Source organism: Dendroctonus ponderosae, unplaced genomic scaffold (assembly GCF_020466585.1).
Source record: "Dendroctonus ponderosae isolate FM_Combo_2020 unplaced genomic scaffold, Dpon_F_20191213v2 Dpon_F_20191213_1, whole genome shotgun sequence".
NCBI classification, from domain to species: Eukaryota; Metazoa; Arthropoda; class Insecta; order Coleoptera; family Curculionidae; genus Dendroctonus; species Dendroctonus ponderosae.
This window is the reverse complement of record NW_026017110.1, coordinates 26,288,958-26,314,908: the sequence shown is the minus strand read 5'-3', so window position 1 is coordinate 26,314,908 and position 25,951 is coordinate 26,288,958. Positions and strand designations below refer to the sequence as shown.

At 37.2% G+C, this 25,951-nt stretch overlaps 6 protein-coding genes across 11 annotated transcripts; 2 read left to right on the top strand and 4 right to left on the bottom strand.

Annotated features, from left to right (window-relative positions):
• Positions 1–305: 305 nt before the first annotated feature.
• Positions 306–6,618, bottom strand: LOC109540395 (39S ribosomal protein L19, mitochondrial). Its single transcript, XM_048660677.1, has 5 exons — positions 6,243–6,618; positions 1,005–1,138; positions 761–920; positions 524–701; positions 306–467 (listed from the first exon to the last, which is right to left on the bottom strand). Exons 1-5 carry the CDS (start codon positions 6,517–6,519, stop codon positions 338–340), a joined length of 879 nt encoding a protein of 292 aa, XP_048516634.1. The 5' UTR covers positions 6,520–6,618; the 3' UTR covers positions 306–337.
• LOC109540391 (DNA replication ATP-dependent helicase/nuclease DNA2) lies at positions 1,430–6,236 on the bottom strand. Its single transcript, XM_048660668.1, has 2 exons — positions 3,769–6,236; positions 1,430–3,653 (listed from the first exon to the last, which is right to left on the bottom strand). The coding sequence occupies exons 1-2, from the start codon at positions 5,773–5,775 to the stop codon at positions 1,734–1,736; spliced, it is 3,927 nt and encodes a 1,308-aa protein (XP_048516625.1). The 5' UTR covers positions 5,776–6,236; the 3' UTR covers positions 1,430–1,733.
• Positions 6,619–6,670: 52 nt separating the features above from the next.
• LOC109540396 (39S ribosomal protein L48, mitochondrial) lies at positions 6,671–7,794 on the top strand. Its single transcript, XM_019908756.2, has 3 exons — positions 6,671–6,844; positions 6,896–7,156; positions 7,215–7,794. Exons 1-3 carry the CDS (start codon positions 6,671–6,673, stop codon positions 7,380–7,382), a joined length of 603 nt encoding a protein of 200 aa, XP_019764315.2. The 3' UTR covers positions 7,383–7,794.
• On the bottom strand, positions 7,574–12,035 carry LOC109540393 (myotubularin-related protein 8). 3 transcript variants are annotated; one of them, XM_048660670.1, is made up of 12 exons: positions 11,875–12,035; positions 11,694–11,807; positions 11,319–11,633; positions 10,620–10,880; positions 10,411–10,543; positions 10,114–10,346; positions 9,807–10,057; positions 9,601–9,729; positions 9,420–9,546; positions 9,198–9,360; positions 8,998–9,146; positions 7,574–8,957 (listed from the first exon to the last, which is right to left on the bottom strand). In XM_048660670.1, the coding sequence occupies exons 1-12, from the start codon at positions 11,896–11,898 to the stop codon at positions 8,907–8,909; spliced, it is 1,950 nt and encodes a 649-aa protein (XP_048516627.1). In that variant the 5' UTR covers positions 11,899–12,035; the 3' UTR covers positions 7,574–8,906. The 3 variants fall into 3 exon arrangements, with proteins under 3 accessions (XP_048516627.1, XP_048516626.1, XP_019764312.2); XM_048660669.1 differs by having other exon boundaries at positions 7,574–8,943; XM_019908753.2 differs by having other exon boundaries at positions 7,574–8,943; positions 8,998–9,360.
• A 56-nt stretch (positions 12,036–12,091) lies between these two features.
• Positions 12,092–16,021, top strand: LOC109540394 (zinc finger protein 711). Its single transcript, XM_048660672.1, has 6 exons — positions 12,092–12,569; positions 12,630–12,779; positions 12,836–12,991; positions 13,226–13,461; positions 13,520–13,900; positions 13,956–16,021. The coding sequence occupies exons 1-6, from the start codon at positions 12,378–12,380 to the stop codon at positions 14,647–14,649; spliced, it is 1,809 nt and encodes a 602-aa protein (XP_048516629.1). The 5' UTR covers positions 12,092–12,377; the 3' UTR covers positions 14,650–16,021.
• Positions 15,188–25,292, bottom strand: LOC109538727 (zinc transporter 1). 4 transcript variants are annotated; one of them, XR_007280236.1, is made up of 10 exons: positions 24,938–25,292; positions 19,412–19,607; positions 18,885–19,107; positions 18,578–18,825; positions 18,262–18,521; positions 18,081–18,209; positions 17,907–18,012; positions 17,373–17,455; positions 17,111–17,304; positions 15,188–17,052 (listed from the first exon to the last, which is right to left on the bottom strand). XR_007280236.1 is itself a non-coding variant. In XM_048660673.1 (9 exons), the coding sequence occupies exons 2-8, from the start codon at positions 19,586–19,588 to the stop codon at positions 17,113–17,115; spliced, it is 1,335 nt and encodes a 444-aa protein (XP_048516630.1). In that variant the 5' UTR covers positions 19,589–19,607; positions 24,938–25,292; the 3' UTR covers positions 15,188–17,052; positions 17,111–17,112. The 4 variants fall into 4 exon arrangements, 3 of the variants coding, with proteins under 3 accessions (XP_048516630.1, XP_048516631.1, XP_048516632.1); XM_048660673.1 differs by lacking the exon at positions 17,373–17,455; XM_048660674.1 differs by lacking the exons at positions 17,373–17,455; positions 24,938–25,292 and adding an exon at positions 22,498–22,629.
• Between the last annotated feature and the right edge of the window lie 659 nt (positions 25,293–25,951).

Here is a 25,951-nt window from a genome sequence, read left to right as displayed (position 1 = left end):
TAGACCCATAGAAAATCGGACCCGGAAGTTTTAAAATCGCCGGCCGACTGGGACTCACGTGATATCGAGATTCAGTCGCAATAAGGCTCTATTTTAAACGTGTGTATCCGAGATACCAGTCTGGTGGGATATCCCCGTGTAACAGGGCTCTAAAGGTAAATAGTTATTTAGCAATACAAAACTGAAATATTTAACTACAACATCGATATGGAAAAACAGAAGCAGGGAACTCGGTTTGCCATTAATTAATGGAAGTTTCTCTTGCATTTTCTACTGATATTTGGTAAGTTGGGTAAACAGAATAATTAACTCAATACTTATATTTATCGGTTACATCTCACGCTAATTTACTGGGCTTGATAAAGATACGTTTCCTCTTCATCTTCTTCCTTTGAGATTCCAACTTGTGTAGCTCGTTTTGCACCCCACTGAATATTTCCAGCTGCTCTTCCTCGGGAATGGTTCGCCTAAAGAAGAAATAAGTTATTCTTAATGGCTCCGCGGCTGTGCTAGGGAGCATTACATGTATTCTTTCATCAAGTCGTATTTCTCCCAGGGTGTTTCGCGTTCCTTCGCTCGTATATAGAATCGTTCGGGCAATTCCAGGTCTTGGACGCCCATCAGATTTTGCCTTTCCCAGCGCTCTAACCAGGGCCTGGGCTTTAGTTTCACTTTGATGGGATTAACCGGAATCGGAGCGCCTGGAATTTAAACAAATTTAGCATTAAAAACGTCCAGCTTTGCTTCAAAGTTGCCTTACCTTCAGGCAGAATCTCAACATCCATATTCAAATCAAACGTGCTATATTCAGGCAACGCATCTCTCAGATATAGCAGTTTGTCGTCCAACCTCTTCTCCAATCTGAGCACTTCTACTTTGTGTATTGTGGGATCGTACATGTGATAGAGAATCTCAACGCCCTGAAATTAACAAAAAAATTTCTAGATATTACTATTTTGAGTACAGCAGAAAACCGGCTTTATAGTGATTTTTTAAGAAATTACCTGATGATCTACGACGTTCCTTAGAATAAAAGAAGCACGCAGTCCACATCCTTCACGTTGGATGCAAATCCCCACAAATCGGTGCGTTTTGCCCGGTGCATGACGATCTGAAGAAGTTACCGCTAAAACCGAGCCTGAAGAAAAATTGAGTAGAAAATTTTACCAAAAGACCAAATAGGAATACACTAAAACGACAAAATTTCGTCAGATTAAAAAAAAGCCAAAAACATTTTGTTAAATAAAATTATGAAGTACAAAACGACTTGATTGATAATAACGCACACACTTGAGAAATACATCACAAATAACACAAATTGCTTCAATGGACCTTTGTACCAGAAATAGCGATCATACAAATAAATAAAAAAGCGCATGAAAAAATTGACTAAAACATCTGGCCTAGAAATCGGGAAAAAAACACAATATTTTACGGAAAATAAGAATTTATTATAGATATTGAGTAAATAAAAACGAATTGTTTCTGAGCGTATAAATTTGAGAAAACAACACTTTTGCTTTCCTGGAATTTGTAGCCGATGAAACATTTCCTTAAAGGTTAATTTTAAATTAAATCTCAAAGGTTATATAAAACTATGAAAAAGTACATAGCTCACAGTTGAGCATAAATTAACTTAACATCACTTACAGTAAAGGTATAAATAAACGCTTATATCAAAAATACACGTTGGGACAATTCTCCGAGAATAAAGTTCGGTTCTCATCTGTAGCTCAACTTTGAAAATCCAGAACAGCATCCCAATGGAACCCTTCACAGCCTCGAAGCTTTATAACGTTGTTTTCCAATTGGGGCTTAATTTTTTTGAAAGTCGAGTAGTTTTGCAACGTCCCCAAATCCCCAACAATTATCAGCTTATGTTTGGCTCTCGTAATGGCTACATTCAGCCGTCTTTTATCCTCAGTTAGATCAAAGTTATTATCTTTCCATTCTTCACTGAGATCTTTCGACTTTGAGCAGGAGTACAAGATGATATTTTTGTCCTTGCCTTGAAACTGGTCCACGGTGTTAACTTCGACCTTGCTCGACTTCAACAACTCAGTCAGCAAAGCTACTTGAATTCTGTAAGTGGCAATAACTCCGATATGCTCGGCAGGCACTTCGCCTTCATTGAGCAATGCTTTCACCAAACGGTATATTAGAGCGGCCTCAAAGATATTAAAAGATCCGTGGTGTTCTTGAGACTGTAAAGCCTCGTAGCGGAAATCTTGCGCCCAAGTTGCACTTTTTGTCAAGTTCCACACCGGTCCGGTATCAATGAATTTAACAGCATTTTCCAGTTTGGTATCCAGAGCTTCCACAAGCCATTTATTGCAGCTAGCGCTAATTTGGTTAAACTTAGGAATATTCACTGAAGCCTTAGCTATTCTCTCAGCGCCAATCATCAGCTCTCCTCCATATGTAAGCGCATTCGCTAATGCGGTAATTGGCTCATTCATTCGATAGTTCAAGTTCAATGAGATGCACGACTCCGGAGAGTCCAGCCGCTCAAACAGACTCTCCCTCATTCCCAGTTCAACCGCAGTTTTATTCCTCACAACAGCTGGCAGTTGATCAGGATCTCCAATCAGTATGAAAGTGTCTGCAGCGTGTAGCGGCCGGAAAACTGAACATTGAAGCACTTGAGTGCTTTCGTCTACTATGCAAACATCAAAGTTTCTTTTAGAAAGGATTGAGTGGCCTGATGCTAGGCATGTTACTGCCAGAACTTGGACGCTGTTGTAAACAGCTGCAAGGTCTTCAGGGGTCTTGCAGTCTTTAATAAAGCTATACTCAGAGAATTTTTTCAGGCTCGGATTGATCTTTGCTTCGTTTCCCAAGCGCATAAAACTGACTCCGAAATTTACGAGCTTGAGGCAAACGGTATCAACAGCAGAATGAGTGTGGCTGGTAATAAGCACGGTTTTCTTCAGCTCAATGAGAAGTTGAACTAGTGCCACTATTGTGGCAGTTTTTCCAGTTCCAGGCATTCCCTTAATCAGGAAATAGTCCTTGGCGGCAATTGCTTTCAAAACGGCTCTTTGCTGCACTTTATTCAGTCGCTTCAAGATAGGCCTGGCTTTTCCTGCCAAACATTTTGGTAGTTTTGGCTGGAATGTTGCGGGCTGCTTATCTATAACTATGCTTCGCAATCGGTTCGACCTTTCAGTCGTTGTGTCCAAAATCAAAGATAAACTTGCTAAGTTATATGTGAGGAATATCGTAGAGTCGTAATAGTCTAGGAAAAATATTGCTTTGCTGTACTTTTTTTGAAGGTTTCTATCCAAATTTACTGATACGGAGTGCATGGAAATATCAGCTATCAGGCCTGTGGCTACAGCGGGACGGGTCTTAGTGCTCACCACAACATAAGTGTTCTCAAGAAAGCCACTAAGCAGGAAGTTGTCTGCTTGTTGTTGATTATGGGCGAACGTTGTTAAATATAAACCACTGAATTCCTCGGTAACGTCAGTAATTTCCAAATCAATCAGGCACTTTCCTTTGCTTTTTCGCTCCTCTGGCTTCAAAGTGTAAATATCCCTTATATCTTTAGCGCCATTCCTTTCGGGCATTTCAATGGACAATAACGAGCTCCAATGCATGAAATAGTCGATGTGGGTAGATGTTATATAATTGTCGAGATTGTTGTGAATCTGAAAAGGCAAATTTTGTAGCTGTTTATAAATTTTTTTGGGACAAATCTATTAAAACGCAGAATAATTCTTTACTTTAAAAAAATCCTCAGCGTCGTACTTGATTGATTCTTACCTGTTGTAATGATTTTTTTGAAGAAACATCTTCATTGGCATATTTGGAGTAAGCCATGCAAATGCCACTGTAGGCACATTTGCTGCAGCCTGAGTGATTGATTGTTTCAGGCACTTCTGCAGGCTTCAGGTATTTTCCATTGGGGGTTGTGGCCACTTCAGGGGTTCTTGACAAGTAATAAACCAGATCATTGCGCAGAATTACTAAGTCTCTTTTTTCGATCGCAGATGAGGGAATTTCTTTCACGGCGCCCTCCTTTAGATACAGCAACAGACCAGATGAGACTGAATAGCCCAACTTGCTCATCATCATAATATACAGCATCACTTGCCCTCTATGCTCAAGGGAAACAGTTGCTCGTCCCGTTTTGACCTCAAGAGGCATGAGACCGGCTTCGGTTCTGATTGTTACATCAACTTTCCCTTTAACACCCAAATCGGGACACCAAATGTTCTCCTCAATGTCCACGATTTCCGAGATTCTGCCCTTCCAGGCACCCTTTTTGGGGACTTTACTTTGGCCACTCTGCACGTATGTTTTTACAAATTCGCCAACTTGTGGCACGTAGTTGAGGAATTCTTCGGCAATATTGGCAGTAGTTTCCCCACAGCCATATAGCTGTCTGGTAAACTCGGCTTTCTGCAACATCTCCAAAGCACATCTTTCAATATCTATGAGTTCAAACCATTTGTTTCGCAAAACATCCTGTAGCAAAGCATGTACCATTGAGCCTACAATCATGAATTTATTAGTGGGATCGAAGCCTCGAAACTTCTCCTTAAAAACCGTTTGCCTTTTGCAAAACACTGAGTTTACTATTGTTGTGGTGGACACTAAGAGATCTGGCTCGAAAACTAAAAATCCATTTTGATTATCTACCAGCCATATATCATGATTTTTAACGGCAGTGATGCGAACTGTGTCGGCAATACATAGTTTCGAGTACATCCAAAAGTCTCGTAAATAGCACAAAGCTTGTTCATTTCTCTGTGTTGATTTAACAACGACAACCATCTCAGTTGCATATTGATTCACGTTAACCACTTTACAATGCTGAGGATCGGTGAGGTCCAAAGTGTAATCGCCAGATTCCAGAAGGTCTGCATCAAGATTCCAGTTGATGTCATCGAAAACTAAAGTCAAATCTTCAGGAGAATTATCTTCTTGATGTACAGCTTTTTGTATTTTTGGAGAAACAGTCACCTTACCAGGCGGCCTGATATTATCAAAGTTCAGCTTAGTTCTAACTCTTGCTGCAGGCGAGGACTTACTGGTGCCATGTTTACACGGGGGCTCAGAAGTTTTTACCGGGGTTTTTTCATTTTGTTTCTGGATTTGTAGGGATTTTCTTCGCGTTATTTGGTCAGCATCTTCAGCTTCTCGTTTAGCTGGGGAGAATTTAATGAAATTTTCCAAAACTTCCACTTTGAATTGGTTTATATTAATCGGCGACACTTCAAACAATTTTTTGGGCGTTCTTCGTTTCTTGCTAGGTGTAGTCTCCGACTTCTTGGAAGAACTTTTTGTAATATTTGCTTTTATTTGATCTTTTTTAGGAGGCGTCCATTTTTCCGTTGAACTCACGCAAACTACGTTTCTACCTGATGTTAGATAGTCATTAAATGCCGCAGGGCTTAGAAGTTTCTCTGGCGATTTTACACTGATCTTTGAATGGTTTTGCAATGATGTACATCCACTTGTAGAAGGAACTAGGACTGGACTTTCTGCATCAGCAGCACCCGCTTGATTTGATTGCATAGTAATTTTTTTCATAGGGGGGCTCAGCCCGTGATCTTCAGATTTTCGCTTATTTCGCTCAGGTTTGCGGTTGCCATTAGGCATATTTTCGTACTGCTCTTCGTCTGAGGCAATGTTGATGATTTCTGATATCACAGTGGGTGTCAAAAGTTTCACTGGTTTAGGAACAGGATCGCCTTTTTTCGCAAAAAAACTTGATATTTTCATGCAGCCCTGGGCCGATTTGCTTTTTATTGGTCCCCTACTCATACTGAGGGCTTTTAAATCAACATACTAAAAAAATTCAACCGACAATAACATATCGAGGTTATGAAACTATTCCCGATGTCAAGTTTGCCGCTCAACTAATGACTTATTTAAATCGCTTCGTCGTTGCCAAATATAAAACAAATGGTTGTCTAGCTGACAGATAGTTAATGTATACAGATATATTTTATGTTGTTTTAATAATTATAACTGTGTAGCTGAAACATTCCCTAACATGAACATTGCAGAGCTCACTTGGCTAAGGACAGACAATTTAACAAAATCCATTGAAACAACTTTAATTAAATACCCTAAAACTACTACTATACTTATAAAGTTCTAGACCGACAAACGCTCAACATACGCTGAGTTAGCACGAGGAAGCATGACATTATTGAGATCAATTACATACTTCCTCATGTTCTTCAGCAGCTGTAGCTTAAGCCTTAAAAACCTGTGCAATGACTTACCCACATAGAATTCACCGATATCTATTTGTGTTCGCCGAGCTACCATATCAGACCTTTCCAGCTTTTCCCGGATAACGTTCCTGAATTCCACTTTGGGATCAGGCAGGAATTCAGGATAGACATGCCTGCATTCCAGGATTTGCTTCTTCAAAACATCCTTTTCCCTCAATGATTTTTCCTTTAGCACTGCCGTAGACTGGCTGGAGAGCGCAATTAATGTCTTGGACACATCACTAAACTGAGTTAAAGGCCTACACTTTGATATTATTGAAAACATTGCACAAATTGCTCTGTATGTGACAGTTTTTTAGTGGCTTGTTATAACTTTTTAGAGGCTAGTTCAGAGTTTCTTCTTCGATTTTCAGAACGATTATCCAATCAGCTGCATTTTTGAAGTAGAGATCACAAAATATCCCCCCTATGGGGGTATGTTCTGTGGTAGAGATTTACCAATAACCTCCAACATTGCTTACTACAATTGCCAAATCCTGACAGAAATTTCAAAAATGAATGTGTTAAAAAGATGCATTTGTTCAAATTTGGCAAAACAAACATTTTCACGCTGCTACAGCGGAAGTCTGTACGAGCCCAGTTATTTAGAGGTAACTGTAGAACCTTCTTAAATACCTCCATATTAACCAAAGTGATTTTAGGAAATGAGGCCTAAAGTGCCCTTGTACGACACACTGAACATCCAGCTCAGGGGCTACGACTACCCTGTATTAGAAAGTTACCAAAAGTACATACATAACATAATAAAAAACATGGACGTCAATGTGGAGGACGCCTGGGCTATTCCCGCTCAAGACTTTCAAATTTCCACTTATAAACCTCTCAGTGAAGTAGTCGATGCCCAATACAAACTGGTTTATTACAATAGAACGGTTCAAATCACTGATATTTCGACTGTACAGGTAAGTCATCCACATTCTCACACATGGAAGGTATTAACGCGACTTCTATCAATTTTAGGTACCAATCCTGTTGCGCGTAATTGAGGCTACGTTGCCTGTAGGTGTAACAGCAAATGTGGTGCCCCATGAAGAGTATCATGAGGAAGACCGATATATACCCGACAGTGAATTAAACAAATTGAAATATGAGCTTGAGGAGATGGGAGGCCCTTTGAAGAAAAAGTAAGCTAGTTGATTAGATTTGGTTTAATTTTTTGTTGAATTTCAAATAAATCCTTGAATTAGTTAAATTGGTTTTCGGTAACCCAGCTATATTGAATATATTATATATGTATATTGAAGTATACAGGAAACACCTTTTTAAAGCTTTCAAAATTTGTCTCAATCACTTAATGATTATTAAAGAAACAAGTTTGCTCGATTTTTTTGCAACATGAAGAAGCCCACTTATATTTAACAAGTCACTAAAAAGTACATTCATATATATGTTTTATAGTTTTTAGTGCAATTTTTCATATTCTTACATAGTAACAAATAAACCCTGGATATATTTCTGATTTTCCAAAACAACAGTTTCTGAATTTTAAGATCTATATCTACAAATCTGTACTAATAAATAAATAATACTGTTGATATAATCCGATTGTTTTGATCATTTTGCCTCAAACATTTCTCTGTGATTATAATACAAAATCCCCAGAAAAACCGATTGTCAGTATATGGATGCCCGCTCTTGACTTATGTATTATTTATACATCAGTTCACCAACATAATAAAAATATTAACATAATAACATCAGTTGTTTAAAGATAAAGTAACATAAAATCTCAAACGAATAATTTTAACTAATTTCATTAGTTGATTTGCACCAATTTGGCTTATTCTAACCTACCCACTTATCTCAAAAGAGCGCACATTTACATTAATTTAGTGGAAATGGGACCATTTTGAAAAGGTTACTAGTCGGTAATTAATAACTCATTCAGAAGCGCACGCAAATTTCCCGGAATTAACAAAATATATAAACAAGTTTTTTGTAATTAATTTTAAAATTAACTTTTAAGTTCTGTATGGTCTAAAAGTCGTTGTAGAAGAAGTTTATATAGACATACTGTATTTAGTCGATTCGAGGAAAACACTGGGTAGTTCTAAAATCAGATCATAACAACCGATAGGTTTTTCATGATTCAAGTTTGATTAAGCGGATTAAATGCATAGGTAGTTTCTTTTTAATAGAAAATGACAGAAGAAGAGAGCACAACTTTGCATAAAAGGTAAAATATACTGTATAATAAAACTTCCGCCCAAATTGGAATCTGTTGAGCCACTCGGAATTGTATCTTGTGCGCCGTTTTTTAAACGGCTTATGATTTTCACATAATCCATTTTTCAACTTATAAAGCGCCTTTCTGACCAAAATGCGGACGAATTCAATATAGAAATAAATAAAAATGACTAGTAATTATTCAGTTTCTACTTGGAGTATCGGGATTTTATGACTAAAAGTAGCCAGAAATTCAGATGACGGCCAAGCGAGACTAGCGGTTTTATGTTATGTGCAAATGGCTCTAACTTACTGGATATATTTGTGGAAATCTCCTAGTTTAATAAGAGCAAAAACATTTGCTAAATCTCACGTTGTGCAACATTTAAGCATCCAAACTACTTAAATGATCAAAACAAGGTTTGCAAACTGGTACCGGCTTTTGCGACAAATGTCCAGGCAGTACCATTTGCTTGGTTAAGCATCTCATACAAAACATGTCGCCGCATTTTCTACAGAAATTCTAAAAATGATTAACTAAGTTTGATGAAATTAACCGTTAAAAAAGCTATAATACCTTTTTGCTCAGATGATCGAACGCTGAAGTGCAGTTGCATTCATTGGAACTTCTCATTGCCTTCCAGTCAATTGCCACCGAATCAAAGTCTTTTGAGAGTTCATCAATTTTGGGAATATCTTGACTATCAATACCATTTAATATTTCACCTAACGAACAAACCATTGTAAAAAATGATAGTGAACAGTTGAAAATCGTACTTTTGAGCGGATGATCATGCTCAGCATTTTCTAATTCAGATGTTGCCTTTTCATACATCAGTTTATTATCCAGGTGCACGTTGTTGCAAAGTTGCATTTTAGTCGGCTTTGTTTTTTTCTTCTCCATCGTTTTGGATATCAGGTTTTTCACGGATGTTATTCTCTGCAATTACCATTCATAAAACATCACATTTACAGAACGTTCTATGAAATTTTCCTTGCCTTTGCCAGATACTTTACATGGTCGTCGAGTGAAAAAGAATGATCGGCAGTAGTGACAAGTAGATCGCCTGTTGATTCTCTTGGATGAACGCCGCTTTCAAATCTGTAGTACATTCCCCTCCAGAATCTGCAGATCCAGTTAAGCTAATAAAGCATATCGGATTCTTTCAGACTACTTTACCTGATGTTCTGTGGTATCAGTTGCGGGCTTAGTGCGCCAGGAGTTTCATTAGCATCATATAAAGGGTTTAGGTATTCATCCAAGTGGTTCGCCATCAAGCCCCATAAGGAATAACTTCGCTCCCACACTCTAAATAAGAAACCTATTCAATATCTCCTGAGTTTGTGTTAGAATTCACTTTCAATTATTGCCTTTAATTTTCATACCTTAAGTCAACCCTGTCTTTCTCACAATTCCCGACAAAAGTGCCAGATTGGCAGGAATGAACGTGGTCGTGAATAGTCAACAAGAAATTATCATTGAACTGGAATGTGCAAGGAAACTGCTGCATCAGCTGCCATGTGGCGTCCAGAAGTTGCGTAAAAATGGGAGAAATTTCCTTACTTTCCGTTTGAATGTGGCCACATCTGTCTGAGAACTTATGGCCGAAAGCAAGCCAATCCTTTTCAATCAGCGCCTGTTAGAATAGTTGGGTTCTTGGGATGTTCTTGATTGGTTTCTATTTGAATTTACCTGATAGCCTGATATAGTTCTATAGTAGGGGTCCAGAAGTAATGTTGCAATCGAGCAAACTTGTGCAGTTCTATCCCAGCCGTCTGAGCAATGTACCACAACACTGATTCCTTCCTCCAAAGCTTCTGCTATAAAGAGCGACGTGTCAAGTATGGACTTGATGTGTCTCACCCAGCCGCTAGACTCAAGTCCACTAAGAAAACTGTTCATGGTTGGATTCTTCTGTTCACAAGCTGAAGCAACGAAAACGAACATTCATGCATTATCTAATCGCTAAGTCACAGTGGTAGTACTTACTTTCCACCACCTTCAGCAGGCTATTTCTCATTACATGAATGTTTTCAACTCCCAGAAAATGAAACTTGATATTTTCATAAAAAGCTTCGTTCTCGTAGCCCTTTCCTGCCGCTCGATTGGCCATTGCGTTGATCTAAGGTGCAGAATTTTCAGTTTGCTTCTACATTTATCATCTATTCAGTTTGCTTCATCAGTTTATGCTTACTTACCTTAGGCCTGGTGTCAACTACATACATAAAAGTTGCATTCGGGTTTGTTCGCAGTACATGATTCAACATTTTTTCATCTTCAACGCAACGAGCACTAAATCCGGACAACGGTTGGCTGCATCTGCTAATACTCGCCTTGTTATGGTACAGATAAGATAATACTGGCAATCTGCCTTTGGACCGAAAGCCTGAACTACCTCTCAACGTAGTCTTGGTGGCCGATGCGGGAACATAAAGATACTTTGGATATGTATCACATAGCTAGAGAAAATTACAGGATATGTAATGATGAGATTGGTGAAAGGATATTTATTTGAGATGACTGTATGTGATCAGTGTTCGGTATCGCAATGTGGGTCTGAGGCCACAAAAATAGCAATCGACAAATTGGAGTAGGACCTCCCTATGCTCCGGTGCCTGCAGTTTAAAATGGTCATGTATTCGAAATGTTTCCTGTAGAGCTATATAGAGGACTTTCGTTAACTAGACTTGACAGAAATTCCCATCATTTACAAAGTTAGAAGGCATAATTTAAGTAAAGAGGGAATATATCTTAAAGGATAGCTTAATACTTTTGCGGTATTTGGGAGAACTAGAATGAATTGCATTTAAACTATACATACATATATGTATGTAGTTGTGCTAAGTTGATTGGGTGAAATTGACCATAATTTGAGAAGTGTTACCAAATTCTCATACCTCATAGTCTTTATTAAGTTTAGTCAATGCCCATTGATCGTTTGGGACGCCCATCCTCTGATATTCGGCTTGTAAATCAAAGAAATTCCAACCTACATTCTTTGGAATCTCATCGGACTTGTAGGTGAAGCAGTACAGTTCTTCAACATTGCTTGGCTGAGACAATTGCTGCAGAGTTATGAAAATATCATGACATTCTCTCTCTTTGGGTATAACGAAAGTAACCGATAGGAACGTTTTGGTTCTTATCAAAAGCGGAGAGCCGGTTGTTGTTAATGGCTGCTTTTCCAAGGTTGCTATATGCATATGGGGCACCTGGAACGAGACAAAGAATTAACGCGGTTAATTGGAAGTGATTGCAAAATGCTCAATTACCCATGTTTCCTTTTTTGCATCAGGATTGACAAAAATTAGGTGGGTTGCAGTCAAATATAAAGTACCCTGGGATGAAGATTTTGAATATCTGTCCAACATACGCACTTTTTCAACCTGAATGAGGAAAATGTACAGTTGTTTAACAATAAAATTAAATGAATTAATCAGAAAATCCTCCTACCTTGGGAGTGCGAATTAATTCCATTTTTACTCTCGCAAAAGAGTGACAATTTGTCGATGATTGCTGACTAATTCTATTCTGGATTGTTTTGTTCTAATAAATATATTTAAATAAATAATAAACAATCCAAACTTTGCCAGAACAGCTGGCAGTCTGACAAGTCGTCAAATGCACTCGAGTAATCTAAAGTGAAGGTAGAATTAAGTCGAAATTAGAGGTTATCTCTAGCATTTACTCAGTTAAAGAGAGGAATAACTTGCGAATAACCCCAATCAAATGTCAAAACTTCACTAGTCTAAACAAAACTAGGGGTTTATTCTCTATATATTTATTTTTACTTCCTAAATATATATTTCAAAATGCGAGGGTGTGAATTCGTTTCTTACCACCTTACGTGGGCTGTAATGTAGTTTGAATAGTGTCGGGGAAATTGTCTGTTATTTACGAATGGGGTGTGTTACTAAATCTTCATACATTTTGTGAAAGGTGGTAAAAGTCCAAAAATGGACAAGGCGAATGCCTACGAGCCGGGGCAGGACAATGTAATGTTGGAGTTTATACCAAAAATTGAAAAAAATGATCCCGATCCCGGAAAGATGAATTGTCGCTTGTGCTTGGCGGAAATTAATGAAAGCGACTTTTCAGTTCTTGACGGCATTTTTAAGGATATGCTGGAGATAATTCTCCCTGAACTGGTACGTGCCAAATATTTTCGTTGTGCTGTTTATCAATCCTAGGCTTACTTCTATCGGCAGAATCTGGTAATATGCGAATCCCCTTCATTATGCACAAACTGTCTTGAAACGTTAAAACAAGCCTACAACTTTAAATCATCATGTTTAGAAGTAGAAGATAAAATACATGATTTTATGAGCTCAAACCCGTCCTGCGTAAATTTGAAACAAGTAAGTAAAACTCTTGATCAAACAGCTCAGAATCTAGATGGTGGCGCACTTTTCAGATGGTACACGCGACTAATAGCATTGAGCCGATACCGGATGCTACTTCAGTATGTCGCACCTGTTTAGGAGTCAGCGAGGAATCGTTAAATACGAAAATTGCTTCTTATGAAGGTGATCCGTTGCAAAACATGTTTGAAAAATGCCTACCTGAAATGGTAAGTGCAAGCCCTGAAAGCGAGACTGTTACTCATGTCTACAGTTTAATATTTGTTCAGACCACATTTATATTAAGAATTTTGCATTTTTTTTAAATAGCAACATTGTAGTAGATAAAGTAAAACTTTTCGAACGGCATTCTTCCATGTCAAAAATAATCGATCTCTAATCATCATTATTCGAAATATTGACCAATCTGAATTACTGTAATATTGACACACGTCTTTCAATAGCGACTGGAATTAACTAAAGATCCGAGTATCTGTTCCCTCTGCCTGGAACAACTAGAGGAACAGTTTCAATTTATAATGCAATGCCTTGATACTGAAGCAAAAATCAGCTGTTATTCAGAAAGTAAAAAGATTTTTAAAGGGGTAGAGTTGCGAGCTGTGCATGTGTTTTCTATCACTATGGAGGAAAGCGATGAACTGGAAAAACCATATGAAGAAATGGATTCAAATTCAGATAGGTATTAAGCAATGTCGTAGTGATTTCTCACTTATTTGAACGTTTCGTTTGTGTTGAAGAACCATGGAAATCAAACTGGAAGAAACCCGTATTAAAAGCATGGGTATAAAAGAAGAAGATGGACTTGGCGTAACCACGATGGACTTAGAGGAATGTGTGTTTTATCCTGAAATAAAAAGTAAAGTGGAACCTTGTTCAGATTCAGAGGATCGGCGTCAACCAAATGAAACTGCACGACAGAGAGTTATGAAACAAAAACGCCAAACTAAGTGTGACGAGGGCGATAGTGATGACTCCGTAACGAAAGAAAGCGATCTGTTAGACGTAAGAAGAGTAACTTGTACTCAATCAGCATTAGATGAAAGTCCAATATCCAAACCAAAACCACGGTATTATTTCAGAACTGAGGATGATGAAGTTAGCGAGGACGAATTGCCAACGTGAATAATTAAATTGTAAAGCATTTTTAGGATTTTATAATATTGACTGTTTTAGGCGTTCGAAACGGTGTAAGTTCTGCGACTTTAAAACAACATTCTCGAGCCGATACAAGGCTCACATGACGATGAACCACTCAAACGAAGAAAAAAAGGAGGAGGAGAAGATGAAAAAGGTCCCTGATCCGTACTTTAGATGTCGACAGCCGAATTGCGACTTTAAAACGATGAGTAAACGGGAAAATGCTGCCCACAAAAAGCAACATAAAAAGGACAGAGAACAACATTGCAATTATTGTGGGATGACATTTGTTAGGCCAGATTTTCTGAAAAAGCATATCGATAACCATGAGGCAAATCCGAACACATCAAACGTAGAGAAAAAAACAACGTGCAACACAGGGACAAGCTTCAATATGAGCAAAAGAAAGGAATCAAGAAACACGTTCAGCATAAATGGACAAGTCTTGAAAATGTTCAAATGTCGTCTATGTCCCTACCAAACAAGGCTGAAGAGCAACCATGAGCGGCATGCGTTAACGCATAAGAAAATCACTCAAATCGTTGCGCATAAGTGCAACCTTTGTAATTTCGAGACAATTCATAAAGAGAACTTCATGACTCACATGCATAACACCCACAATGAAGGAGACAGCAAATTGATGAAGTGTTTTCTCTGCTCGTTCCAACCTGCTGATGAAGCGGCGTTGAAGCAGCACGTGTTGCAGGTGCACAAAAGTACTCCAGGATGAATAACATTCGATAACCTCTATCTTAGATAGCGAGTAGAGCAAGCAGGTCTAAAAATACATCATACTTAGGCCCAAAATACCATTTAACTGTAGGAATTCTTTTAAATTTAGTGGGTAGGCTAGCAACTTTACTAGTGGGATATCAAACCACTTTAAGGCTTTGTATAGTACAAATCAGGCTTGTTTTGATGCGCCTGATTTCGCATTCAAACGTTGAAACCCAACTACATCTAAATTAAAAACGACAGGTTCTTGTGAAGTTTCAGTTGAATATTGAACAATTAATGTTTACCTCACCCCCAACTGTACAAGTGGGAATAAAGACGACTTCAATTTCAGATAACGATTAATTATCCAATAGCGAGTGTTGCAATGCATAAAATATGCTGTACAACAACCAGATTAGTAGTACTGAATAAAACTTTTTACATTTACATAAACATTTTTATTGCTGAAATTCTCTCACCATTTCGCATGAGTTTCCTATACTTACCGCAAAGCTCCTCATACTTGAACATTTACATTGAAATACAATGAAGTCATTTAATAGCCTCAGTTTTATTAACATTTAAACCAATTATTCATATAAATTATACTGACGCTATATGAAAACATATACAAAATATTTAACTTATATGAAATATGTACATGGTTCTCAAGCAAGTTCCACACTCTTCACACAAACGAATCAATGATATTACTGGTGCGTAGATACGGTGCGATTTATGTGCGTTGTGCTGATGCACAGCAACACTTTGGAAATAACAGAAATTCCACATACAGGACGTGACAGAAGTGGTTTTTTGCAGAAAAATATTTACTTTGATTTCTGCGTTATGCAGAATCTGTTTTATACATGGCAAATACAAACAATCAGACTACGTTTCTCTGGAAAATCCGTTGTTAAAACAAAGTTCAATAATAATTCTGATTTTAGGCCTCTCATCGATCTAACTTTTAGCAACTTATTCTAACATTAATTTTCAGACCTTTAGAATAATTAAGTATAATGTTGCATTAAACGAATATTGACTGCCATAGACTGGAGCAAGAGACCTTAAACTAATGTATTGCAAGATAATCCAGGATTTTCATGAATAAAAACGACTCTGTATGGAACACAAAAATTGTACAATACTAGTTTCCGATGTAGGAAAAACTGTCACGATTGATGCGACAATATTGCATTTACATGCACATACAAAGTAACAGTGCTAGTAAATTAGTTGAAAACAAAATAGTTATTCTGATTTAACTGCAGAAACAGTAACATTGCACCTACTGAAATACTCTTAGTTTTGAAAAGAATATTAGCAAAATATCAACAGTTATAACCCTTAATAAAGTACCGACTCTAATTCTACTGCAAATGCAAATATTGTGACCGTGATGTGATTGGGTGTTAGTGTGCAATTATTCCATTGGATGAAACTGGCCTACTTTTTAATAGTAACAGATGTTGAAGCATGAATGTTCATGCAACAATCTCGTTTAAAACTATAAAGTACAATTTAATTAAATACCTAGATAATTTTAACTTACAAGATACTGAACGACGTTAAGCAACTTTAAGTCTCGTCTTTACCCTTGAATGTCCCGGAAAATTGGATTTCCATAACGCACACTTACAAAAGAAACCTTTGGGATGAATAATAAACCTCACGTTAAATTAATATGAACACATGAACGCCGCTTGAATGAACTGAAACGCGGAGTTCCTCAAGTGACCAAAATTACCGAATTATTTGTCTCAAAGATTCCTTCCATTTAAGTACTCCGAGTTAAACGGCCGAGATCACATTTACGAGCATTACCTAAAGACTATATTGACTGGACTATTTTGGATCCCTGAACTCTAAATCACTTGCTTTTAGGCCAGGAGAATTACGACGAAATCTCAAATATGGCTCTAACGTGACGTAACTTAGATAACTTTGAATCGCTCGGGAATGGTATACCAATTGAAAATATTCAGGTAAGCTATTTGCAAAAATGAGGAAAAAATGCGAAAATCGGTTTTCCCGGAAACGTATGCATTTGTTTTTTGCCTACTTTCTTGCGCTTTCGAGCATTTTGCAGGAAACGTTTCAAATCTACGGATATCGGACCAACTCCTCGATCTTGTAGAAAATTTCATAACGAACCAATTTACAAGCATACATTTTTTTCTCTAAAATGCATACTTACCGAGTTATATGCGATTGTTTGCGGCAAAAAAACGGGATGTTCGCATTTTTTCACTTTTTCGTTGGTTAAGCAAAAAGCACACATCGATATTTTCAATAGGTATACCATTCCCGAGCGATTCCAATAGTTATCCAAGTTACGTCACGTTAGATCCATGCCAATCTATAACTCTCCTGGCCTATTTGGTTACTCCACAGTCGCAGTTCAATCTGAGAACTAAACACAAAAATAAACAGCATTCATAAATGCAAATGAAGTTAGAAAATGATCTCACCATTATCCTCTAAGTGAATACTGCGAACCTCTTAAACCATTACAATCACAGTCACCTTGTAAAATTTGCGTCTCCTGGTTTTTCTCCAGCAAGTTTCCTTTTTCCATTTCGCTCACTCCTGTAGTGACGCTGATAGCGGAGTTTCGCTGTCGGCACATGTAGGGAGTGTTATTGGGAGTGGGAGTCTCTCGCCCCTAAAATACTATTATGTAAACCTGGCCATCAACGGGCAACCAAGTGGGCAAAATGAAAAGTGGACTACCTTTCCTCAGGCTTATCAAGCCTTAGTTTCCTAAAGAGGTTCTTAATGTCTGTTGAGGTTTCAATTAAACTGCAACTACTGTCCTGAAAGGAGGTTGAGGAGTAATGGCATGAATGAGGATAGTCGGGCACATTTGAGGGCAGGGTGGAAAATACTTTTTCGGATTCCAGTTTTATTGAATCGGGACTATTTAGCTTGGTTAAACGATCAAATCTACCTGGACGCAATATTAAAGCAGGAACACTTAGATGTTATGAACAGCATAAGATTGAGTCGAGCTAGTTCAACTAAGGACGTGTACGTTAGACTTTAACAAAGTGCAACAAATCTATTCAGACTGGACAGTTCAGGTGTTTTCAAGCAACACTTCATGCTTACTATTTTTGTAACCGTGGATGTAACTGGAATGCTCTTTTAAGACAGATAGAAGAAACCAGCATTCTAAGGCGATTTGCCCATCAAGCTACCAAATGTTTAGTTTTTCCTGATAAACGGAAATAAAATATCAACTCTCTGACTGCTTCACTTACTAACCTTTGAAGGCCCACAGCATGTGTTTCTCACACAATTGTCTGATTCTCTCGATGACTTGGGACAATCTAACACGCAGTCTTCCGTTGCAGAGTCAGGGTCTCCAACTCTGAGAACAAGACATTTTAGAAGCCCGGTTAGCTTCATTTAAAAGCGCATTTTGTTAGAAACACTTACGTTGATGTGGTAGGAATATCCGTGTAATCGATAAATTCTGGCTGAATTGTTGTGGAATGAATGCCCTCGTTGTGGAAGAACTCTTTGACCTTTTCTGCTATTTTCATGTATTCCGACAAATTTCGGCACCTGGAAAACATCCTTTACTTCCAATGTAATTCGAAAATAATTGAGTTTTTACCTGATATGTGCAGATGCAATAATTCGATCACCAGCCAATTGCCAGACGTGAAATTCATGAACCGCAAGTACGCCATCAACATTTTCAAGCAATCTCTGCTGAATTGCGTCGACTTGAATGTGTGTGGGCACTGTTTGCAACAGAATCAACGCGGAATCTCTAAGCAAAGGCCAGACTGAATGCAAGATCAAAAGCACTAACAATAGTGATAGAGCAGGGTCGATGTAGTACTTGTACTTCCAGTCAGTGAGCCAGAATATCTAGATAAAAATAATTGAAGTGAGTGAAACTTTGTGGGAGGTTTGCTATTGCTTACCAAAGCGGATACAATGACGATCACTGATCCCAACGCATCACTTAAAACATGTAGAAAAACTCCTCGCATGTTCATGTTGTCGCCACCATGAGAGTGCCCATGACCTCCTTTTACTTTAGGTGATGGTAAGGGTGGTGGTGACGGATAACTTTCATCATTCTCATTGTCATCTGTGAGTGCTAGCTGAGTGAGGCGGTTTCGCGAGTGCGATAAACCTCCATGAGAATGACCATGACCTCCGCCATGTTCTACACACAAAAACATTAAATTGCCAAAATATGCAATTAGAAAACCAATTGATTTTTACCATGAAACAGCAAAAGTCCAACAAGATTAACTAGCAAACCAATACCACCCACTACAACCAATAGTTGTGGATCGTGTATGGTTTCTACTTCGATAAACCTCTTGCATGCTTCTACCGTTATGGAGAAGCATAAAGCGACTAGAAACACCGCATTCACTAAGGCTCCTAACACTTCGGCCCTGGCCCAACCGAATGTGTTTTTCGACCATTTCTTTGGCGACATCTACAAAAAAAAACTAATTAAATGACTTTCAGGGCCTTGTTAAATTAAACCCCTTTTGAAGGCACTTGTTAAAGCGTTCAAAAAGTATTTGCATTATAAACCCTATTAAGCACGGCTACATAAAAAGGCTTGGGAGAATCAAGCCGTACTAAGGCGTATCGCTTCCCAATTTCATGCATATTTGCCGAGTATAGTGAATAGAATATACTTGAAAGCCTACTAATCAAAACGATTTATTTTTAGTTCCAGGATTTTAAATGATCTCTTCGTCATTAATTCATTTTCAAAGTCAACAAGAACTTACCCGCACTGAGACGAATGCGACAACTAAAGCAGCTACATCGCTGAGCATGTGGAAGCTGTCAGCTACCAAAGCCATTGAATTCGTAATATATCCCACCACAATCTCCACGAAGAAGAAGAACGTGGTCAGAATCAGCATGGACAGTAATCGGCATTTTTTTCCCGTCCATTTGCCCATATTGCAATTCGTTTGTGTCCTAAAACAAGAACGCTTGTAAGATTACTGCCATTCATTGCTCGACTTAATTGAGGATAATTACTGTTGTTTAAACATCAATTGACATAATAAATTAAGAGGCAGTAAACGTGTTTGCTGTTAAACAAAACCTCAGGTTGGTACAATCAGCTAGAGAAAAGGCTTTTGCGGCCATCGCCCGAAACTGGTGAGTTTTTCGGGCTTTTAGACCGCTGTGGGGGAGTATTTCTTTCTGATGATTTGCAAGCATGAGTGGCTCAACGTATGGAAGAAATTATTTTCTACGAGCGCCTAAAAGCCCGTAAAACTCACCAGGTTCTACCGAATGATATGTAAATCCACTTTCGAATCCGATTACGCTGCACAACAGTTGTAAAATAACGCCTTGCGGTTCAATTCCTAAATACGACAGATTTCTTTGTAAGTTGCCAGCCCAATTTGGAATTTCGCTATTACTCACATTACAACTTGAACACTATTTATGTAGGGAGACAAATTGTTTTTGAAATATTATCAATTTGGGACACTCAAAACACTCCGAGAGGCAAAAACCTATCGCAAAATTTGGCTAACTGGATTCTGGCAAATTTTCAAAAAAAACCTATTAATACTATTTTTCGAAAGTAGGTCAATTCAAGAATGCCATCTTATCAATTTATTTATGCATTATCCATTGTGTGTCAGTGAAATTTATGAGGATTTTTAGTCTGCCGACTTTGAGCATTGTTATTTCGTCTACTTAATATCAAGGTTCTTTCGTATCCGAACTTAGCTGTGCTGTTTTTCTTCTTATTTGCAGGTAATAAGGAAGAACCTGCTTATGAACAACCGTCCTCCTAAGGTCAATTTAGTCATATGAATTTCTCCGTAATGGAATCAATCGCGAATGATCGAGTGGTTATTTTTGCCTGAATAATTCCCAAGGTTTAGTTGATGGTGAGTTATTCATAGAAAATATGCAATTCCTGGCTCTTACTTTCAAGGTCTAGAAATTCAATTTTCTTTTTCAATCAGCAGCAAATAAAGCTGAATAGTAATAGCCAGAGAAAAACCAACTAAACTAAAACTATCAACCGATTTAATAGACGAAGCACAGTAAATCCTTTTGTAAATTTAATAACCGTACGCATGGCGAAAAACCAAATATTTAAACAACTCTATGATTTGCATGTTACGTATTTGTAGCGATTGCGACACTACCGGTTTAAACAATTTACTTTTCTCCATGCATATATTGAAACTTTCAACAGAACTCGGGCGTATATTTGGAATATTTACGATTTGAAACTTTATAAGCGAGCGGAATTAGATAAATTAGTATTAACCTATGGGTTTTAAAGAACAACAGTAGAAGTATAAATTGCAACAAGCATTCGTTCAATCTTCAAAATGGACTTCAACTGGTGAGTTTTTCCAGTTTTTAGACGTTTTCGCCCTTAAAACCCCGAAAAACTCGAAAATATTTCCAAATCAAAACTTGAAAGCTCTCAAATTAAATATTCCCAAATAAAAGCCTCAAACGTATGTAAAATACATTGATAAACCGATTTGATGATTTGCTGAAAATTTTCGCAACTAAATAAATTGGTTCCTTCATTGCAAATGAGCCGGTTACAAGAGTGACTCTCAATTCCATTGTTAGAGCGCATGTATGTTTAATGACACTGTTAACGAGTAATTGTTATTCTTAATACGTCCTGTTAACACATTAATTAGGTATTTCAACTGATAATCAAGGCTGCAAAAAATACTTCAGTTGCTTCAATAGACGTTATTTACAAAGGACAAATTGATAATGTTTCACATTCCAAAAACTCGCTCTAATTAATATTCACATGAGAATTTCGCGCAAAGCCTTAGCCGACACAGATCAGGCCTAATAATATTTTATGCATTAGTTCCTGTTCTTCAAAGAGCCTCAAAGGTGTTGACTTTGCCTAAATACACCAGTGTACACAAAAGCATTTAATCACTTATTTTTAAACCATGATTTCAATTTCTACACGAAAACCACAAAACTGTTTGCCTACTTTGGTGTGGTGTGAAAAACCTGATAACTCGACGTAGGTATTCGCATTATGGGAATTGCAAGTTCATATGTTCGTAGTGTATGTGCTGAAGTAACGGCCACAAGAAAATGGGAAAACATTGCTCAATTTTCCGCATAATTTACAAATCTTATGCATCGCAGTAAATCGCGGCTTATTGCTATTGCCGGGCCAAAATTCGGTATCCAAAAAAAACCTTGGATTTTGATGTTAAACTGAAAACAGATCTAGGCCAAGATATGTGCTATCTGTGTCCTGGAGTCACGCTCTGAACAAGTGCAGTTATAAAATTAATTGAAATTAACATCATCTGTAGGATAAAGCAATGCAAAAAACAGCTTACGCGTTGCAGCCGGTTAAAGATTTAAATCATATCCACTATCACAAACACTTCGATCAGATTGCACTGTGCGATGCCACTGGACCGACTTCAATTAGCACTTGACCAATCTAAACTTGGCAGTATTAATATTGTACCTCGGAATCTATTGTATTGAATGCGATTATTACAGTAAAACCCAACAAAGACTATTGTCAATGAAAACGTAATTGAAAAATTGCTACTTAATACGGTGTGTCCAGATTGAATTAATTCAATAGCACTTTCACTTTCACATGGAGGAACAATTCAATCCTTGGGCAACAGTGACAAGTCAAATCTAATCTAATTGAAGGTATTTATTCTTCCCTCATTCATTATAGAAACGTTCGTCATGAGTGAGTAATGTAAAAATAGATCGAAGGGAATTAATAATAATCCAAACGATTTATTTATGGAGCTTCATTAAGTTTTAAGTGTGCTTATTATTACCTACATCTAATTCATAGATAATGCTCACATACCCGATTGAATCGACGAATCACTTTAAACTAATTAGCAGGGATAGATAGTAGAAATGCAGTCAGATAACATTTGCTTAGGGATGTTCGTTGAAACTGGACTAAAGTATCAAAATACCGCTATCAATAATGTGGCTAATTATCATACCCTTTTATAATCAAATCTTATCTAGTCGCTTTCATCACCGGGTACATGATAAAACAACACGTTTACGTGCCAGATCGATAATTATTTTGAGTACCTTTGAGAATTGGGAGCGATAATGCCAAAATATCTAACCCTTCACCTTTAGATGATTTTGCAATATTCGACGGGTGCATATGTTGGTATAATGATTTAAACCAAAATTTAACAAACTACTCGGTATATATTACATGTTTCACCAGATTTAGAGTGGAAAGCTTGGTAGACACATACTAGGTCTATCTAAAATGGATTTTTAGAATTATTCAAAAATGATTTATCAAAGGATGCATTTTTCTTTCACCGTTTTTGTCCGACTAAATTGACCGAACTGTTTATAAGCAGCAGACCGATTGAAGTTTCGTAACTAGTTCTCATATAGTTAAAGATAATAGCACACATTTCCACATATTTCGATAATATCCGCATTAATCAGAAGGCCTTCAAAGTGCATCTCACGATAACTTTAAGCTGATACCATGCACATGAAAATTACTTTTTATTGCGAATTTCCTACTAATGGGCAGTAAATTACAATAGTAACAATAACAATTGCACGATCATTTTTAAGCGCTGACATAAAACAGCATGCGGTTAGAACAGTGATGTTTTCAATCACTGAATTTACCAATCTGATGATTAAAAGTGGTAGGTATAGAATGTTGAGGTTGCGTGGTTTATTTGAACTTCCATTGCCTTTCAAATATGTTTTTCTCACAACGTTTTGGTCGAATCGAAATGTTGTGAAAAAAGCATCTTTGTAAGACCGGAATTAGTCCGGAATAAACCACTCAACCTACATGCCTCAACAAGTATAACCCATAAAAGTACACGATTGCTTAGTTACATAGTCACTGATTCAAATTACCCCTTGTAAGCAAGTGCTATTATTTCGATGCAGGGTTCTTTTTTTGGTGGTGAATTATCGAGCAAATAAGCCAAGGTTTCTCATTGTCTAGCTGTATTATATGCTGCCTTGAAAACAAAATAGAGAATCAATCACTAAATTAACCGTGGAAGAAAGTGAAGGATAAAAGCGCAGGAAAAACTATTCCATTGATTTCGCATGTAGTGACCAAACACTTTTTCTACTATTTCAATATTTCGTTCTCATAATTATTATAGGTAATGCAATTAGGTAGCTAGTTAAATTATTAATCGGTGAGAAGGTTGCAGTTCTTTGGACAATTTACTAAAAATCCAGTAAACGATAAAAAATAATCAATTATAAACAGAGAATTGCTATAGAAATACTGTCTTTGTACAAAAAAATATAGCGAGGCTTTTAGAAAAATCAAATCATCCGGGATAGTTGATAACAGTACTCTTTGGCGCTAATTGGACACCCATTATTTAACATCTAGATGTTTCCAGAAACCAACAATCTTAATCTATTATTAATAAACTGTTCATACTATCAAAGGTATTAAATAATCAATTATTTGCCAATCGCGGGACAATAAGTTTTCATTCATTTGCTGTAGGGACGTCAAACTCAATTAATTGACCTGGTTCAATTACTTCATCATCTATTTGCTTGGACTAGCTTTATTTGGGGCATAGAAATGTACTAGTTTGATAATTAATAATGTGGTTCTTATGTACAATATAAGCGAAATTCCAGCAAATATACTTAAGACTTTTCACCGATTGCTAACCAGAAGGTTAATTTACTTAATAATGTCTGTGTTTAATGCATCTAATAATTCCCTGGATTATACCAGTTGCATTAGGCATCCTTGACGGTATATTTACCTAATTATCGAAACAATACATCAGGTATTATAAAAATGAACAATATTATTAGCTGTCCTTGCAGTAAAACCGAAACGTTTAAAGAATTAGGAATTTAAAAACTTAGAACACATTAAGATACATAATATGGATTTTCAGGTATTTTTGTGTAGGAACTTCGAGGGGTGCTTCAGATCTATTTATAATGGAATGCATTTGAGTGCAAGCTTTAGACAATGAACTGTGCTATTAAAAGGCTGGATAATGGCAATCAAGCTATTTGAAAACGAAGCAAAGGAATCAGCTAATGCCATAAACAATATTTGGATTTGCATAATATGAAAACCTTATATAACGTCGCAAGGCTGCTGGTAAAAATTTACATGATTGAATTTTAATAAAGCAGTCGAGGCTCGCTTCGCGGCTTCGTTTAGGACTTTTGGAGGGCGCTTTTGAGCCGACTGAATTAAAGCAAATTATTATGAAATAAAATGAATGTAAATGAGACAAATAAACCATTTTTACCTTGTGTCGAATCCACGGTTTATTGAACTAATCTAAACCACTAGCACATTGTACCCCGATTCAAAATGTTAGTTCCTTTTCCTCACTTTATAATAACTGGAATTGTTTGACCTCAGTAAAGGCGCAAGTCTATCAATTATTTTTAGAAAGTTCGAGGTTAATAAAAGTGGAAATTTTCAGACTACTACCTACAGGCCTTTGCAAAGATTCACTTTACTAGGTGATTTAATTGATTAATATTATCCTCACTGCTCGCATCACACGCGTGTAAACAATGCAAACTACAGCACGAAAAACGTAAATTAAGATAATAAGCGAATAGAAGTCATTTACTCTAAGAATGACAATGACCACGCATACTTCGTCCTTTATTAATTACGAACTGGTTTCGGTTCCACTTTGACAACACCGCTTTAAAGGCTCTCGGCAAATTTAAACAAGAACTTTTCTAATTCTAAATTTTTTTATATCCATTTCTGGATATGTAGCAAGAAATAACGAATTTTATCAGATAAAAGTGGGTATTATATAAACGTATACGATTCATTAAATTCAAATTTACTTTGTTTTGGTCAAGGTATTGGGGATAAAATTCGATTATTTTGAATTATTTTAACATAATATAACTTTCCAGGAAAAGGAATGATTTTATACATTTTTATTGAAAATTAAATTGTAATTAATGTTGATTCTTTAGCGTTGCGTCGATTCATTTAAATTTTAGTTACGCCTATTCTCGCTTGATTTTTCTATGATTTTTGCGTTGGTCGATGCTTTTTTTCCATTTCCCCTAATTCATGCTGGTAAAAACCGGAAAGTGAGTTCTTATATTAATATTGCAAGCTAATGCTATAAACGCGTTGGTCAGCGCGCAAAATGTCCGTCTACTGAAAAAACAAAGCGAAACCATAATAAAATAACGGCCAGAGACAAGATGTAACGGCCGTGCACGTACTAAATGTGCAAAATGGCCACCTGAAAACGTCAAACTTCACACGATTTCTGGGGTTGCAT

Excerpts from the sequence above, each read along its gene's own strand:
- LOC109540391 (XM_048660668.1), bottom strand. The coding sequence starts at position 5,775 with ATGAGTAGGGGACCAATAAAAAGCAAATCGGCCCAGGGCTGCATGAAA. Across the intron at positions 3,654-3,768 it reads CAAAAAAATCATTACAACAG|ATTCACAACAATCTCGACAA; the intron begins GTAAGAATCAAT and ends TTGCCTTTTCAG.
- LOC109540395 (XM_048660677.1), bottom strand. The coding sequence starts at position 6,519 with ATGTTTTCAATAATATCAAAGTGTAGGCCTTTAACTCAGTTTAGTGAT. Across the intron at positions 921-1,004 it reads GGAACGTCGTAGATCATCAG|GGCGTTGAGATTCTCTATCA; the intron begins GTAATTTCTTAA and ends TGTTAATTTCAG. Across the intron at positions 468-523 it reads GACTTGATGAAAGAATACAT|GCGAACCATTCCCGAGGAAG; the intron begins GTAATGCTCCCT and ends TTTCTTCTTTAG.
- LOC109540396 (XM_019908756.2), top strand. The coding sequence starts at position 6,671 with ATGTTCTGTGGTAGAGATTTACCAATAACCTCCAACATTGCTTACTAC. Across the intron at positions 6,845-6,895 it reads ACGAGCCCAGTTATTTAGAG|GAAATGAGGCCTAAAGTGCC; the intron begins GTAACTGTAGAA and ends AAGTGATTTTAG. Across the intron at positions 7,157-7,214 it reads CTGATATTTCGACTGTACAG|GTACCAATCCTGTTGCGCGT; the intron begins GTAAGTCATCCA and ends TATCAATTTTAG.
- LOC109540393 (XM_019908753.2), bottom strand. The coding sequence starts at position 11,898 with ATGGAATTAATTCGCACTCCCAAG. Across the intron at positions 10,347-10,410 it reads CCTGCTGAAGGTGGTGGAAA|CTTGTGAACAGAAGAATCCA; the intron begins GTAAGTACTACC and ends TCGTTGCTTCAG. Across the intron at positions 9,361-9,419 it reads ATGTAAAGTATCTGGCAAAG|AGAATAACATCCGTGAAAAA; the intron begins GCAAGGAAAATT and ends TGGTAATTGCAG.
- LOC109540394 (XM_048660672.1), top strand. The coding sequence starts at position 12,378 with ATGGACAAGGCGAATGCCTACGAGCCGGGGCAGGACAATGTAATGTTG. Across the intron at positions 12,992-13,225 it reads AAAAATGCCTACCTGAAATG|CGACTGGAATTAACTAAAGA; the intron begins GTAAGTGCAAGC and ends GTCTTTCAATAG. Across the intron at positions 13,901-13,955 it reads AGCGAGGACGAATTGCCAAC|GCGTTCGAAACGGTGTAAGT; the intron begins GTGAATAATTAA and ends TGACTGTTTTAG.
- LOC109538727 (XM_048660673.1), bottom strand. The coding sequence starts at position 19,588 with ATGGGCAAATGGACGGGAAAAAAATGCCGATTACTGTCCATGCTGATT. Across the intron at positions 18,522-18,577 it reads TCGTCATTGTATCCGCTTTG|ATATTCTGGCTCACTGACTG; the intron begins GTAAGCAATAGC and ends ATTTTTATCTAG. Across the intron at positions 18,013-18,080 it reads GATATTCCTACCACATCAAC|AGTTGGAGACCCTGACTCTG; the intron begins GTAAGTGTTTCT and ends TCTTGTTCTCAG.